We start from the raw sequence: 17710 nt of genomic DNA, 5'->3' as shown, positions 1-17710 counted from the left end.
TTATCTAATTTCTAAACATAAGGTGGTACAATTGTTTTTGTTATATGGATACATTGTATAAGGATTACATCATGGTTTTTTTTTTTTTTTTTTTTCCTGTTATTTAGGTTTCATTGAGGGCAAAAAGAATTAGGTTACACTGATTTCAATTGCTAGGTAAAATCTGTCTTATAATTGTGTCCCGCCCCCAAGAGGAAACCATACTGAGATATCACCTAATCCCACTGAGAACAGCCCATATCACAGTCTCAAAGCTACATGTGCTGGCATGAATGTGGAGAGAAGGGGACATTTTTACACTGCTGGTGGGACTGCAAACTAATACAACCCTTTGAGAAGGACATATGGAGAATCCTCAAAGAACTCAAATTAGACCTCCCATTTGATCCTGCAATCCCATTACTAGGCAGCCAGAAGAAAAGGAAAAAAACATTTTATCATAAGGACATTTGCACTAGACTGTTTATCTCAGCTCAATTTACAATCACCAAAATGTGAAAACAACCTAATGCCCACCAACCCAGAAATGGATTAATAACAAGCTATGGCATGTATACCATGGAATACTATTAAGCTACTAAATAAGATGGAGACTTTACATCTTTTGTATTAACCTGGATGGAAGTGGAACACATTCTTCTTAGCAAAGCATCACAAGAATGGAGAAGCAAGCATCCAATGTACTCAATTCTAATATGAAGGCAGTAGATGAGCTAATACAAGGTGGGGGGGCATAGGAATGAGGGAGATGGAAAGTAAATGTTTTAAAAAAATTACACATCTATAGATGTCATTTTGCTTTATGAATAGTTTGGCTGTAGATTATATGTAATTCTGGTTAGAAATTTTCCTGCAGAATATGTTAGCATTGCTCAAGTGTGCTTTGGTTCAGACGTGGAATGCCATTGGAATTCTGGAGCCTGTATGTACAACCTGTGATTTCTCATTGGAACAGAATCTAAGCTTGCCCTTAGGCATTCTGAAATTTTACAAGGTGCCGAACCACGACTTTTACTCATTTCTTCTATTGTGCATTTTCTGAGTTTCCTACATCTAGAAACTCATGCTTATTAGCTCTGAGAAACTGTTAAAATTATTTCTTTGAAAATGTCCCTCATGCATTTGCTCTTCCTGGAGCGCCCACTGTTTGGCTCCAGACTGATCCTCTAAGTTTTTACCTTGTTCTCCTAGTTTCTATTCGTCATTTTGTTCTATTTTCTGCTCTAGTTTCCTAGCCTTCTATTAGATTTTTCTTTTTACATCTACCATCAGAAAGTTTTTAGAGTTCTACTTGGTCTCCGATGACTTTTTAACTCAATAATAACCTGGGTTTTTTTCCACAGAAGCAGTATTATTTATTCTTACCTGCATAAATATCTCACTATGTAACAATATAACAATAACAAAATTAATAGCTGCATCTAATATTATCCAACGTTCATCATTTGCCATACCCTATGTTAAGCATTTTACACCGGTTTATCCCATTTGAACCTCACAACAATTCTGATAGTTATTTAGCTCAACTGCACAGATAAGGAGACTGTGGGCTGATAGATTATATTGCCCAAGTTCATGTAGCCAGGTAAAGGAAAGAGCAGCAAACTGAACATGGGAAGCACGACTGAGAAGTGACGTTCTTGGGCGGCGCCTGTGGCTCAAAGGAGTAGGGCACCGGCCCCATATACCAGGGGTGGCAGGTTCAAACTCGGCCACAGCCAAAAAAAAAAAAAAAAAAAAACAGCAAAAGAAGAAAAAAGAAAAATGAAGTTCTTGAGCTGGTATCCAATACTACCCCCTTCAGAGCCCTGTGAAAAACTGCAAATTAAGCTAACAAGCATACATATAGGTTAAGAGGCATTCTGCAAATGTCACAGAACCTCGTCGAGATCCTTTCATGGCTTCAGTTCTGTGCTATCCCTGCAATAGTTCAATCATAAACTACATTGATAGCAAATCTGGGTTAGTGTGTGTACCTGAGAGGAAAATAAAGTGAAAAACAGGTGAGTTTCTGTTATTTTAGCTGTGACTTACATACCAGGCTGCCTGGTTATCTCAAATAAGTCACTTGGTCACAGCAGGGAAAGTAGTCAGGTGAGTCCTAAACCATCTCCATCCCCCAAAGGCAACTTAATCACACAATTGACTCACAGTGGTGTTTTATCTATGTGGGTTTTTTTGTGTGTGTGTGCACAAAGATAAACTTACCTTAAAATCATACTCTACCACTTCACACATCCCAACAAGTCAGACAATGGCTATTACATCTCAAGCAAGCACAAAGCGAGGACCATTCTGCAAAGTCTTGCTCTTTGTATTAGTGAATATTTCTCCTTTGAAATACTTTAACTTGATAAAAAGCAACAGACAACCCCCACAATCCATGATTCTGATGTTCATCTTTGAACAGCTTTTTCAGCTTTACTACATCATGACCTGGTAATTCATGAGTCAGGCCTTTTCCTATCAGCCCACTTTTTAAGGGTTAATGAGCTGAGCTTCTAAGCATGTTAAAAGTGGATCCTATTTCATAAACAACTATAGTTAGCTAATTAGTTATTTCAACATTTAAAAATAGCAGCAATTATGAGCTAAACTCCATAACTGGAAGGTAAATTTTCTACTACGCAACTCAGAGAAGGAAAAAGGTATCTGACACGTGGGAGCAGTGTGCAAACCCCCTTCTGCGGTGTGACCTTTAATACAACCTGGGAAGCTGCCAGCCTGCCCAACGAGTGCACTCTGTTATCAGAGAGCAAGCAAGACCTTGTTAGGTCACAAAATTTATGGCATTTGGCATCACTTTGGGACACAAAAGCTAGAGAGTGCACCTTGACTAAAATAGATGGGCTGCGCCCTTGCTGTGAGAGTCATCACAGCAATCCAGGCCTGCGGAAACGCGACTTCAAAGCTACCCATGCCAGTACTAGGCAGGGTGTCACCCTGCCAATGGAGATAAGGGGACATTCAAAATATCCTTTGCCATTTTGTAAATGACAGTAGCTTTGACCTTATCACTGACTATACCACCATGTGCCCCTTTTCCTAACACAGTGGCGTTTAACCCTCCCAATAATGTGAAGAGAGTGGGTGTGAGCACGTCCATGTCACAGATGGGGAATCCATACTTCAGAAAAGGCAAATAATTCATCAGGGATCAAAAACAGAAAAGACCTGCGAGGGCCAGGTCTAGCATTCCGGTCTCCTGACACCTATTTAAATGGGCTTTGTTCTAAAATTCTCATTAAACACTGTGTTCAATTCAGGTCACAATTGCTGTTTATGACGCTGGTGCTTTAAGAATTACACTTATCCCAAGGAAGGGGTCTCAGACTTCAGCTTGCACCAGCACCACCTGGGGGGCCTGTTAAAACCTAAATTACTCGACCCCACTCCCAAACTTTCTGATTAAATAGGTCTGGGATGAGGGCCAGGGTTTTAGTAATTAATGGATTTTGAAGGAGAACAAGCATGAAAATTGTACGAAAATCTGTATTAACACTTCTGACAAATCTTCCATATGTTCTTTAAGAAATTCTGCTTTCTCCTGATAAAATAATGGCATTCACAGCTGACCATGCCTGCTCCAGGGCTTTTAATAAAATCAGAAGAATCTCAGTCTTTAAGAGAAATACCTATATAAGTATTTTGAGCCACAGCAAAGAAATAAAAGAAAGAACACCAGACAGCAGAAGTTACCAGGACTTTAACGTCTATTGTATAGACAGGGAAAAATTCTAAATGTATTTGACCAAACATAGTCCCATAATGCTGTTAATGTGAAACAGACCTAAACAATGTTTTCAATAACAATACACATTTGCAAATAGAGTTAAATGGTAACTTCAGAATCTTAAGAATCTATATCACCCATTTGCCTCTTTAAAGGCATTTAGAGATCAGTGAAGAAGGTATTTATGGACTGAGGATGAAATCTTCTGTATTAACAAAAGAGCCAAAAGACTCTGAAAAAAGTCCGCAAAAGCGTATTTTAAAATTTTGTTCCAAGAAGCAAAAACACCTGCCACCCAACCTGTCTTACTACCAGGTATTCACATAAGAGAAACTAGGCACAAAGCACCAGCCTTACTGACAGCAGTGCACAGGATTTCTGATCCATTGATAGTCGAAGATACTCATTAACATGGGAATATGGAGAAAAAGACGCTGCACACTGAGTGGGCTCTATGAGAGGCGTGTGATGAGCAAGTTTATAAGTTTGATGGAAGTGTTTTGGATTGTGTGTGAAAACTCCACACTGTACCCCAGAAGTGCATTAATGTACATAGTTACCATTCAATAAAAAAAAAGTGTATAAGAATCGCTTTTTCTTTTTTCACTTTGAAACCATCTCAAACGTAGAGAAAAATTCTAATAGTACAAAGATCTCTTTTTCTCAAACCATTTGCAAATAAGTTGTCAACATAAGATCCATCATCTTGAAATATTTTAGTGTTTATTTCCCATAAACCATGTCATTCTGCTCTATATCAAAAATATAATTTTCATTTATCCCATGATAGAATTAATGTGCACAAATATGACCTAATTTAAAAAAAATAAAAATAAATTTAAAAAATATAATTTTCAAAACCAGGAAACTATCTTTGGTAGCATAACATCATTTAATCCTCAGACTTCATTCCAACTGCACTATGTGTCCCAATAATGGCCTTCAGAGCAAAAGGATCCAACTCATAATCAATGTTTCTGTCTATGGCCATACCACCCTGAATCTAGTCTGATCTCGGAAGCTAAGCAAGGTCGGGCCTGGTTAGCACTTGGATGGGAGAATCTATGTTTCCACTTCAGTTGCTTTAGGTTCCTTTAGTCTGAAATATTTCTCAGTCTTCTCTTGACTCTCTTGGGCTTGATAGCTTTTTTTAAAATTATTTTTATTTTTTGAGACAGAGTCTCACTCTGTTGCCCACGCTAGAGTGTTGTGGCATCAGCCTAGCTCACAGCAACCTCAAACTCCCAGGTTCAAGGGATCCTCTTCCTCACAACCTCTCAAGGAGCTGGGGTTATAGGAACCCACTATAATGCCCAGCTAATTTTTCTATTTTTAGTAGAGACAGGGTCTTGCTCTTGATTTGGTTAGTCTTGAACTTCTATGCTCAAGTGCCTCAGCCTTCCAGAGTGCTAGCATTACACATGTGAATCACCATACTTGCCCCTGAACCTGACACTTTTGAAGATATCAGGCTTGTTACTTTGTAGACTGGACCTCCATGGGGGGTCTGTAATATTAGAATGAGGTGCCGGTGCCACCTCTGTCAGGAAAACCACAAAAGCAATGCTGGGTTCTTTAGATCAGGTGGCAGAGAGTTTCAATTTGTCTCAAGCTAATTTCGTTCAATTTGATCCCTTGATGAAAGTGGTATGTGCCAGCCTTCTGCACTGTAAAATTAGTTTCCTCATTAGTAATTAATGAATATTAACTACACATAATAAATATCCTGTTGATGATCAAACTTCCAATGTATTCAGTTATTTTTGCAGTCAGAATAGACTCGTGGTTTCCTATTCTATGCAACCAGTTAGATGGTCTGTTGCTATGTTTTATTTTAACACTCATCTTGTCTACGATGTCACCAGCAGGAGCCCTTCTAAGGTATCTATGTCTTTATGACGTATCACCATCTTTCTTTGAGTGCTTCCTTACTAAGGAGAACACCAAGATGTTCGGGTTTATCTTGTACTTCCCCTGCTATCATGGTCTTAGTCATTTCTCTCGGAATCCTGGGAGAAGCAGTGGAGTAAGATTTATAGAAACCAAAACCTGGATGCTACACATCACTCAATCAGGCTTATCATCTGGTGTTTATCCAAAAGCTGTGTCCAGGTTCTCTTGGCGGACAGAGGCGAGACTATATGTACACATTTATACACACTGGATCCCACACCCTTAATTTATTTACTTATTTGATCCTGTGTGTGACCAAGATCCAGAACTGCCACTGCATGGACACTCTCCTGGCCCCACACAGGCTGCCACACCCCACACTGGGGCTGCCACCCCAACACGTGGGCAGTTCACCCTGCTCAGATACACTTGCAGTACTAGGCACCCTTCTCCATGAGTGCCTTCTCCCCTTCATTCTGGCTCGGACGACACTGAGCTTTCCCACCTCCTCTGACTTCCCAAACCAGGTGTCCTCCTCTGCTGCTACCCTCCTCACCATATGGGGCTCCCATACTCTGCATCGGGCCCCCCCTCCACTCTGTACCCTGTAGGGGCATGTCTCCCTTCTCTGAGTCAATATTTCCCCCGCAGCCCCGAGATGCCCTGCCTAGCATGACCTCACCTAACAGCTTTAAGATTGAATTAAGAACATGAAAATGAGTGCAAAGGGAAGCATTTTGTTTATTTTTAAAAGCAATATATAAATTTACTAAATGAAATAAATTTCCATTAATTTATACTATTTCCAGAATTTTTTATCAGCCCCTAAGAATGGGCAAAAAGAGCTTCTTTATAACTTTACATGGGAAATTTTTTTTTTAAGTTTTGTATCCACAGCACTCTACCCAGGGTGACAGGGTGACATTCTGTCTAAAAAAAAAAGTTTTTCCCATTATGATTGTCAGAGAAATGCAAATCAAAACCACCTTGAGATATCACCTAACCCCAGTGAGAATGGCCCACATCACAAAGTCTCAACGCTGCAGATGCTGGCGTGGATGTGGACAGAAGGGAACACTTTTACACTGCTGGTGGGACTGCAAACTAATATAAGGTTTTTGGAAGGACATATGGAGAAACCTCAGAGAACTCAAATTAGACCTCCCATTTGATCCTGCAATCCCTTTACTAGACATCTACCCAGAATGAAAAAAATTCTTTTATCATAAGGACATTTACACTAGACTGTTTATCTCAGCTCAATTTACAGTCTCCAAAATGTGGAAGCAACCCAAATGCCCACCAACCCAGAAATGGATTAACAAGCTGTGGCATGTATACCCTGGAATACTATTAGGCTACTAAATAAGATGGAGACTTTACATCTTTTGTATTAACCTGGATGGAAGTGGAATACATTCTTCTTAATAAAGTATCATAAGAATGGATAAGCAAGCATCCAATGTACTCAATTCTAATATGAAGGCAGCAGATGAGCTAATACAAGGTGGGGTTAGGGCCATGAGGGATCGGGAGAGGGAAGGAAGGAGGGGGTAGGGGGTGGGGGGTCACGGTGTACGGCACACCTCTTGAGGGCAGGACACAATTACAAGAGGGACTTTACCTAACAACCTCAATTAGTATAACCTAATTCTTTGTACCCTCAATGAATCCCAAACAATAAAGAAAAGAAACTTTGCAAAAAGCAAATACATATATATTTTTTTCCTCAATAATAAATTAAACTTAGCTCACTGTAAAAAAAAAAAAGTTTTATAGTATCAGAAATTAACATTGTATTTCCCTTTTCTGTACATACCTATTTTTGCTACTAAATCTCTACTGCCCAAATTCACATAACAGAGGCCCTAGAATATATCTAGATTTCAGAAGAAAATTTATTTTGAGAGATCTTAAACAAGTGATAACTAATTTAGTCATATTAGTAGTTTTTCTTTTTTAAAAAAGGAAATCTTCTATGAGTCAGCTGAAAGTGAAACAAAACAGTCAGAAAACACAGGCATGAACACCTTTTTAAAAATCCTCAATTTCATCTTACCCTTGAGAAGATATTTTCCAGGGAGCTAGTTAAGGATCTCTTAGCTTTATTTTTCAGAATGTCAAGTTTGAACCTTCCGCTGCTTGTCGCATTTTCTGGGACTGTGCTATTTGTAATAGTCTAAAGAAAAAAAAACAGATAGATTTTCATTTGGAAGCATTCAAGGTTAAATGAGGCTTTAAATACAGGCTTTAGACTAAGTTATTAAAAAAAACACAAAAATTCTTTAGTAGCCCTAATAAGAAGTAATGACGTTAAGTCCCATGACGTGAACACAAAGATTATAAAAAAAAGGGGTTTTTTTAATATTGTAAGTAATAAAGACAGATACGAGATCTTTCCTTCATGCCTTTTCTTTCCACTAATACATTCCTGCTACATTTGACAATAATTAAACTTAAGATGTCAATTTTTACTGCTGTTACTCTGGCTAAGAACTAAAATTATCACTTTCTAAGGCACATATTTTATATCAAAATATAAAGGATACAAGTTACAAAAATCAAAGCATCTTCCAAATAAAACTGGATTCTGCTAATTCTTCTGCTAAAATTCTAGTTTTTAATTTTTTCACTCATCTTTCAGATCAACAAGTATTCACTGATAGAATCAAACTACATGACAATTTAGGATATGTCCACTATATTAAGTTCGGCATACATTTTACCCCATTGAAGAAAACAACTACTACGTATATTACATGGTCTTTAGTGCCAGAAAACCTTCAGGAGAGAAATCTTGTAATTTTCTCGGGGAGGGAATAACAACTCAAAGCATATGTGGGTATCAAATGTCAAAGTCTGAAGATGGGCTATAGGCCTCAGTGGATAGGAAGAAGAGGATGCAAAGGATCCAGACCCAGGAAAAAAGTCTTCCCTAAAAGCAGAGATGGGTGTTGGCAAAATTACAGACTGGATTGCTTAAGGTTAGGGAGCCAGTGCACATATTTGTTAAAATAGAAGTTTACACAAGAAACTAAGACAGGAGAAAACTCCAAACGTTTTTAAGTGCTAGTTAAATAGGAAAAATCGCTTGTCTGAATTCACAGGGAGAGGGGAATTACTATGAAAGTAATGTCATAGGGAGATTTATCCGTAATGAGTGTTCAGAAAACATCTAAAGGATAGGGAAATCAGAGACTGAAAGACCAAAGTCAACGTGAAGCTTTGGCACACTCAGCAGGCAATTAAGAAGCCTCGGCACCTGTAGCTCAGCAGCTAAGGCGCCGACCACGTAAACCAGGACTGGCAGGTTCTAACCCAGCCCAGACCTGCCAAACAACAACAACATCTACAACAAAAAAATAGCCAGGCATTGTGGCAGGTGCCTGTAGCCCCAGCTACTTGGGAGGCTGAGGCAACAGAATCGCTTAAGCCCAAGAAGTTGCTGTGAGCTGTGATGCTATCTATGTATGGCACACTACAGAGGGTGATATAGTGAGACTGTCTCAAAAAAAAAAAGAAGCCTCACTAATGCTGGCTCCGGAGATCATTTAAGAAGTTACCGATGAAGACCTATGGCCCCACCAAGAAAAAAAGGAAACAATGGATACAGATATGGGCTGGACAGAGCCTAGGGTATAGCTAAGGCTTCCAGACAAATAACATGACCGAAATAGAGAAACCATACTGGCATTAGCACAACTCCTGACACAAGTGGCTGCTCAGCAAACACCAGCTGAATATATGGAAGGAAATAAAGCAGAGAGAGGAAGAGAGAAACTTAACTACAGGCAAGAAGGCATAAGAGAAAAGCGCTGAAATCTCCTCCTTTGTGACCTTCGGCGCCTCCATCACAAAGAAATGCTCCTCCCAGCACACGTCCTTTGACTGTGCGTCTTCCTTAATTACGTCATCCATTCTGATTCGTCCAGGCCACCAAATCCATTTTTCTAATCAAGTCTCAAACACAGCTCCACACTTGCTCCTCCTTTTCAATTCTCATCCCTGCCCCCCTCTAGTCTGCTTTCTATATTTCCTACCTCATCAAGTCCCCAAAGCTGAAATCGTGAAGTCTCTCCCTTCCTTGCAGATCCTTCCAGTTTGTCACTAAGTCCTAATGTTGATGTCTCCTAAATAGCTCCTCCCTTAGTCCCTTCCTCACCTCTCCAGGGCAGTATTTCAGCCTCTTTCTTGAGTCAAATAAGTTTTTCAAGACAGAATCATTCGGCCTAATCATTTGGCAAGCACAGTAAGGCAGTACTACCGCACACACATCTTTAACTCCAAACCACGTTCACAAAAATGCCATCCTTTAGCTGGCAGCTCGGGTGCCATTTATCCAATATTACTGCTGCTTTGGTTCTTTTCATGTGTGTAGTCTAAGCTTTTGATGTAATAAAATGTTCAGAATTTGAACATTTGAAGAATTTGAAATAGAATAATAGATTAATATAATTTAAAAATGTATGTTCATTCCATTTTTTTTTTAAGACAGAGTCTCACTCTGTTGCCCTGGAGTTGAGTGCCATGGCATCATCACAGCTCACAGCAACCTCAAACTCTTGGTCTCCAGAGATCCTCACACCTCAGCTTCCCAAGCAGCTGGGATTATAGGTGCCCACCACAATGCCCAGCTAGTTTTTCTATTTTTTTTTTTTTAGTAGAGATGGGGGTCTCACTCTTGTTCAGGCTGGTCTCAAACTCCTAAGCTCAAGTGATCTGCCCACCTCAGCCTCCCAAAGTGCTAGGATTACAGGTGTGAGCCACTGTGCCCAGCTGTATGTTCATTCTAGATCATAAATATTTGTCCCATACTGCTTTTTTACCAAAAATAAATTATTTTACTTTTTTGAGACAGAGTCTCAAGCTGTCAGCCTGGGTAGAGTACTGTGGCATCATCATAGCTCACGGCAACCTCCAACTCTTAGGCTCAAGCAATCCTCCTGCCTCACTTTTTCTATTTATAGTAGAGACGGGGGCTTGCTTTCTGCTCAGGCTGGTCTGGAACTCGTGAACTCAGGCAATCCACCCTAGGATTAGAGGCGTGAGCCACCTGTCCAGTCTATTTTATATTTTAAACCATCATTCCATTAGCTCAACGTGTCAGTAACCTGCTAAAATTTACGATAAAACAAGTAGAATGCTTTTAAAAAAGAAAAAGAAAACATTCTGATAGTACTTGAGTCCCAAAGAAGATGTGAGCGTCCAAGGGAAAAACTCCTTTCCCATCTTCCGTGACATTTAACCAGATCCATAAACAAAAACAAGGGGGAAATATCTCCTCACCAAGGGGCCCTCTCCAATGTGCACGTGCGTCTTCTGCTTGGCTTCACACAGCTGCCGCAGGTGTAAGATCACAAGTTCATTTTCCTCCTGGTCACTGACAGGCTTCATTTTCTGTTCAACAGACAAACCAAAGCACGCACAGTAAGGCAACACAGCTTCTCTGCTTTTATTTTACCTTGTCTGGCAGACAAAAGTAAAGCAAGGTCAGAGTTTTACCTGCACTCAGAAGCTAAGGTAACAGGGGCACTCTAGTACCCAGAGAGTACTACAGCACACACGTCTTTAACTTCCAGCAGAGGAATGAAGAAAGTAACTCATAAAAACACAATCCAGTTCTCACTGCTTATATCTTATTTATGAGACCTGCGAACAATGTTACCTGAACTTTTTCAAAGATGTCAGCTTGCTCATTATCTGTCAGTGATGAGAGATGCCTCTGAATTACCAGCTTGGCTCTTGGGGGATACAGACCTAAGGAAAACGATGAGGGAAAGCATTAAACAGAGCCCAGCAGCAAAGATCTAGGCATATATAATGTGCCACACTTCATCCTTCCCCAGCAGGCTCCGAATTTAAATCTTCTCAAGGAGACGTGTTCCTGCCTACAACAAACCTGGAAGTCCTACATCGAAATCACTAAAACAATATGAAAAATCTCTCTACCAAAATCAATAGCTCCCTGCAGTGACCCTGGAGTTAGAATTACTGATAACAAATTTCTAAATGATGCCAAGCACAACCAGATACCACTTAGGGTACTAATAAACTTAGCCACCCTAGATACGCACAGGTCAATTAACGTGTTAATTAACAAGGACATGGCAGGGAAATAAAGGTTAAATGCTAGTCTTGATCGTAAAAATTTCGAAGCTTAGAACTTGATATTTAAGGAGAAAGAACAAGTCTGGGCACAGTGGTGTGTGCCTCTAGTCCCAGCTACTCAGGAGGCTGAGCCGGGAGTGTTGCTTGAGCCCAGGAGTTGGAGGCCCAGTGCACTATGACTGTGGCCATAAATGGCCACTGCACTGTATCCTGGGCAACACAGTGAGACTCTCTGTGTATAGAATTATGTCTCTTGATATATTTAAATTTGCCTTTTAAAGTAAATAAACCAACAAAAAATAAATAGCAAAGAAAGGATAATCATAGTAAAAGGCAGGGACTGCAGCTTAGAGATCTCTCCTCCTCGTGTAGCTCCTGCCCTATGGCAATAAAGCTTCAAGAACGGCATTAGTATTAACACCTTCAGTGTTACCATTTTGTAGAGGAAACTGAGCCCTGATCTTTAGCATAAGACTCGCTTCCCGCTTAAGAGACCTAGAGAATCTCGAGAATGGCATGTGAGTTGTGTGCGTGCAGGAGATCAGAAAACTGGCCTCTGGAGAGCATGTGTACGTGAGGTGTGGCAATAATAGTAATGGTGAAGAGTCTCCAGATTCCAAAGGTCTCTTGATGCTGGAAGCAGAGGTCATGCTCAAAGTCTGAGATTTTAGAAAACAAATCGGAGACATTGTGCCTGACACTTTCCATATTCCCCCTTTCAATACTGATGCCTGATAAGTAACTTTTAACTACTTTTTCCTACTTTGTGATAATAAACACAGACCCAGGTTAACTGGGGAAGGCTCCTCCCAGAGTTCCTCAGTCCCTCTGCACAGACTGTGTGTCAAGCCTCTTCATTCCTGGCGCCAAGACCCCCTCTTCTGGTGACCCCAAACTCCTTCATTATCTTACTGAGAAATTGTTTACTTCTTTATATAAAGCTGTTCTGCTCTTATATAGAAGTTGGTGTTAAATTTGGGGGAAATTTCCACGAAAGCATTCTTGTTTTTATAATTTTTTTTTTTAAAAAGTGTAATTCACAATGATTCAACTTACCATCCATTTTGAAAGAACAGATAGTCATTGCATAGTTAGGTGCTACCTACAGGACTGCTACTATATTTTGATTATAAAGACAACATCTAGCTATACATAATAATAAACTTAGTAAGTAGACTGGCGTTTTAAAGCCATTACAAGGCTACCTTTGCTTCCTTTCCCAGGTTACTACTAAATACATTACACGACGTCAGGCCATAACTTGAATGTCTCCCATCTCTTCGTTATTTTTATTTACAAAGAGACAACATAATTGACTAAACATACTTACACTTTATTCTGCTAAGTTGCATTCCAGAATTTAAGCACAATGTGATAGTCTGTGAGCACACTGCGCAGTTTTCTAATTGTATTTGTTTCTAGAAAAACACAAGATGACAGCTAATTGAAATGAACTGATTCAATCTCATCTGAGGTGCTCTTGTAAAAAGAGAAAAAGAAAAAGAAAGGAGTCGTGTGAACTACATTCATAGCCCAGAAACTCTCTTTATTCCTCTTGTTCAACTGAAGGATTGGAAAGGGCTGACACGCTCCCTCACCATGAATCTGATTTGACGGCCTTCTTCCCTCCAGTTTGGAACCAGTGACTAGTGAATTACTGACACTGAGAAGCAGTAAGCTGTCTGGCATGCCTGGGACACTAGGATAGCCACCCTGCTATCTCCTTCTTTGTTACTTATCATTTGACTTCCAAATAAGCAGTAATTGGCATGTAAAATGATTTAAATTTCCAGGAAGTCAAATCTAGCAGTGTCTTTTAATAGTTTTTCAATTTTTGTGTCTTAACAAAACCTTCTTTTTCAAGGAATGGGAATATCCTTCTTGTTTTCTTCTAATGATTTTAATATTTTCTTTGTTTACCTGAAGACTTTGATCCATCTAAAATGCACTTTGATCAAGATGAGTGTGATGGATCTCTTTCCTTCTGCAGAGCTAACTGACCTAACACCATGTCCTAAGTAATTCGGCACCACACACAGATTTATAATGCTCCTTGGGCTATACATCAAAGAAGGTCTCATTTTTGTAAATGCTTTATATTGTTTGAAAATAATGTGCATTCTGAAAATCATAATTATACATTTTTGAATCTGAATAGTACATGGAAATAGGTCTTGATCACACAGTTTGGTTCAAACACACAATAAATATTGCTGGTCATCGCTGATATTGCCAGTGCCTATGATTCTGCCTATTGAATAGAAATCACGATTGGTGTTTGCAATGTCTCTAGGCCATTCTTTTTTTTTATGAATAATTTGCACTTTTCTCATCTATTATAACACACATCATACTGAATTGCATTTATTACCTCACGTGTTTCTTCCAATCTAGACTGGAAGCCTCTGGGGGGCACAGTTCACGTCTCCATCATTTCTGTCTCCTAGCACCTAGCACAATAATGCCTGATCCAGAGTAGACATTTAACAAGTGTTTATAAACCTGTATTTTTTCTCTTGTGCAACTGTTTTCATGGTCTGTTATTAGTAAGAAATAATGAGAAAAAAGGGAAGTTGAATCTCAGGGTCACCTCTTCCTCAAGCTCTTCCGTCCTCCTTTATAACACATTTTTTAAAGTCCTGCCTCCAGCCTGGGCAGCAGAGCAAGACCCCATCTCTGTTAAACACAGAAAAAATTAGCTGGGCATGGGGCACGCACCATAATCCCTGCTACTCAGGAAGCTGAGGCAAAAGGATCATTTGAGCCTAGGAGTTTGAGGTTGCAGTGAGCTATTCATGCATGACAACATCATTGCAGTCTAGCGTGGGCCATAGAGCAAGACCCCATCTAGGGAAGAAAAAAAAAGGGAGTGAGTGTGGTGGCTCACACCTATAATCCTAGCAGTCTGGGAGGCCAAGGCAGGTAGATCCCTTGAGCTCAGAGTTCGAGACCAGCCCAAGCAAGAGTGAGACCCAATGTCTATTAAAAATAGAAAAAATTAGCTGGACGATGCAGTGGACACCTACGATCCCAGCTGTTTGGGAGGCCGAAGCAGAAAGAGCTCTTAAATCCAGGAGTTTGAGGTTGCTGTGAGCTCTGCTGATGCCATGGCCCTCTAGCCCAGGTGACAGAGCTAGACTCTCTCTCCATAAACAGAAGGAAAAGGAAAGGAAAGGAAACCTTTGTAATATCACCTCTATTATCTCTTTCACTTGCAAGTGTCTCTCAAGAACCAAGCAAGTTTCATTACAGTTCTAAACTTTTAAAAAAGGAACACATCACCAGTTAACTGGGGGGGTAGGGTGGGAATATTAAATAAACAATAGACTCTGTGATGGGTTTTGCCTCTCTTTGTTCATCCAACAAATATCTGGCCAGTTCTCACTATGTACATAGCAGTCTTAAGAACTGTGGGAAATATAAGTCCTTCCTTGAGTTTGTCTTCAAAAGGGAAAAAAGAAAGGGAAGGACATGAGAGAAAGTCAAGCACACAGCAGAGACTGACAGCACACTTAAATTTGACTGGACATGAGAAATGACTCTTTGGGTTCTTGTTTCACATAGAAACAAAGAACTATTCAAGGACAGTAAGGATTTTCTCATTTCCCAAATGCCAAAGCAAACTCATCTTTTGCCAAGGCCACATCATACTGTACCTTCGATCCTTTCACAGAGCTTATGCAAAGAGTGCATGGGGCAGGCCTCACACAGCTTAATCTGCGTCTTGGCGCTCTGCAGGGCGGCAGCTGTGCTGAAAGCCTGCTTCAGAGTCAGCATGACCTCATCAACCTACAGGAAGAAACAAGACTCAGGTCCGTGAAAGTTTGCCTTCATGGTAGTGCTAAAAACTCATCAGCTCCGTGAGCCTTTGTTGATGCTACTAAACAATACATAACTGAATGTTGGTAACTACAGAGCTGGCAGAGGGACCATATTAAGGCTTGACGTTAGACTTTTCATACATATAACTAAAAACTGGATGAAATAAGACCGTCTCAATATATGTAATAAAGGACTGATCTGTTACTCGAATGCTGTTTTCAAATCCCACTGGGAACCACACTACTCTGGTTTCATTAGTGTATCAGGTCTTTGTTTAATTACATGGTTTATCAGATAAAGACCCCTTAGGAAGTTTCATCTGCCACACATAAGGAGCAACAGGATAGGTTCAACACTCAGTTCTGGGGATAGGTATCCTACTTTATTTTTCTACATTACTTTTAGTGTAAAAACAAAACGTGTTTAAGTGACGTTCTGGGGGAAATGAGTTCTTTCAAACTCTAACTTCTGCCCTGTCATCGTTCCTCTTCTGATCTGTGACACTGACAAGGCCTGACATCATGGTGTCTAAGCTGGTCCCACCACCAGCCCACAGCTGAGGAACAACCAGCCAGCTTCTTTCTTGCTCTTCCACTGATACAGTCGAGAAATGCGAATCGAGACTTTCCTGGTTGCTGCTTTGAAACCAAACAGGGTTCATCCTCATGCACTGTTAAACCCACTTAGGTTATATCTCCCTTTCTGTGACTCGGTCACCCATGGAAGGTGTGATTCTTCCACCCTCCAAAGGACTTAGATCAAATCATGAAACTTGCATGGCAGAGCTACTTGAGCAGGAAGAGACTCATCCACACTGGCTTTGCTATTCAAAATCATTTACCATGCTTGGTAAACCATGTGTTTAATTCTCTTTTTTCCCTTTCCCTATGGGCTGGTTTAAGAATCAGTTATTATTTTAAGGATTTAATCTACTTCTGCATTTGAGTGTATGAAGAATAGAAGAGAAAAAGAAACTTCACTTTTCTAATACTCCTGAAAGGAGAGATGAAATATGAAGTCGTGAGTCATTATTCAATCATGTTTTATTATACTAATGACCTTTAAAAAAAGGCTTATAAGTAATTTCACCTCACTCTGTCAATAATGAATTATTCATAAACTGTTTTAGTCTGCAACCAAAAAATAACGATTTCTAATTCTTGGAAATAAAAACACTACATGTTTAATGTCTTTGCATTTTGATTTCATTTGCCTTGTTATGTACCCAAAAGCTATTTCAATTATTATTCAGATGTTTATTGATTTCTATTTTCTTGTTTCTCATTTATTTAAGACACTGAAGGGTTTAGTAATCTGCCTGATAATATAAAAAGCTTTGTTATTTAATAATACTGCCTTGTAAAAGGTCTCCAGTAGAAATGTTGAACTTGGGTGTTTTCTTCCCTATTTCTAGATGAAACAAGAAGAGGCAGTTTCAATGGTGTGACATGTGGCTACCACCTTCTCCTGGCCAAAAATATTACTAAAACTTTTATTTGACTTCTAAAATTATAAATGTCTTATTCTCTAAAATCCCCCACTTTTTCCACATGAGGCACAAATTCTATTGTGGGGTCAGTGCAACTAAAAGGTCAAGTTAGTGTACCATGAATAACTTAGTAATTTTAGTCTAGATACAACAACAAAATCATAAATATATCAAAAGATTAAAAGCAATGAAAAGGCAAAGATAAATCAACCGTACACAAACAGAAATTGTGCTATTCTTGGCAAAACTAAATTCCCCATGAAAAGCATGAAATGGGATAGAGAAGGCCAATTTATGATGGGAAGTGGGGAGAATCCATAATAAAAATAATTATTCATAAACATTTATAGTTTACACCAATCTTAGGTATTTTATGGCATTTTAGAATAAATCCAAGGATCTCAGAATGTGTAAGGACTTAAAGAGATGATTTAATCTAATTCTCCAGGAAAATTTAAATTTCAAACTATCCAAAAAAGAACAAAGGTCATTCCTATTTTAACTATGGTTAACAACAAGGCAATGGTCTGCTTCGGTGTCTACTCAATCACCCACATACTGAAATGTTCTCATGTTTGTGATTTGTTTAGCCCACCTAATACGTTCTATACTGTGTGTGAATTCTCACATTTGCTCATTTGGCTAGAATCAGCTCCTATACTTCT

General features: G+C 39.5%; 1 protein-coding gene across 2 annotated transcripts in view; it reads right to left on the bottom strand.

The window, feature by feature from the left end:
• TBC1D4 (TBC1 domain family member 4) overlaps window positions 1–17710 on the bottom strand; it is a 71977-nt gene that overhangs the window by 44318 nt on the left and 9949 nt on the right. For both annotated transcript variants that reach the window (XM_023513194.1, XM_023513195.1), the window contains exons 4-7: window positions 15391–15523; window positions 11292–11383; window positions 10913–11023; window positions 7686–7805 (exon numbers count right to left, since the gene is read on the bottom strand). In XM_023513194.1, the coding sequence (XP_023368962.1) occupies window positions 7686–7805; window positions 10913–11023; window positions 11292–11383; window positions 15391–15523 (456 nt within the window). The remainder of the gene's footprint in view (window positions 1–7685; window positions 7806–10912; window positions 11024–11291; window positions 11384–15390; window positions 15524–17710) is intronic.

Source organism: Otolemur garnettii, unplaced genomic scaffold (assembly GCF_000181295.1).
Source record: "Otolemur garnettii isolate 467f Iridium unplaced genomic scaffold, OtoGar3 scaffold00036, whole genome shotgun sequence".
Classification (NCBI taxonomy): Eukaryota; Metazoa; Chordata; class Mammalia; order Primates; family Galagidae; genus Otolemur; species Otolemur garnettii.
Note: the sequence above shows the minus strand (reverse complement) of the source record. Positions and strands in the feature narration are given on the sequence as shown.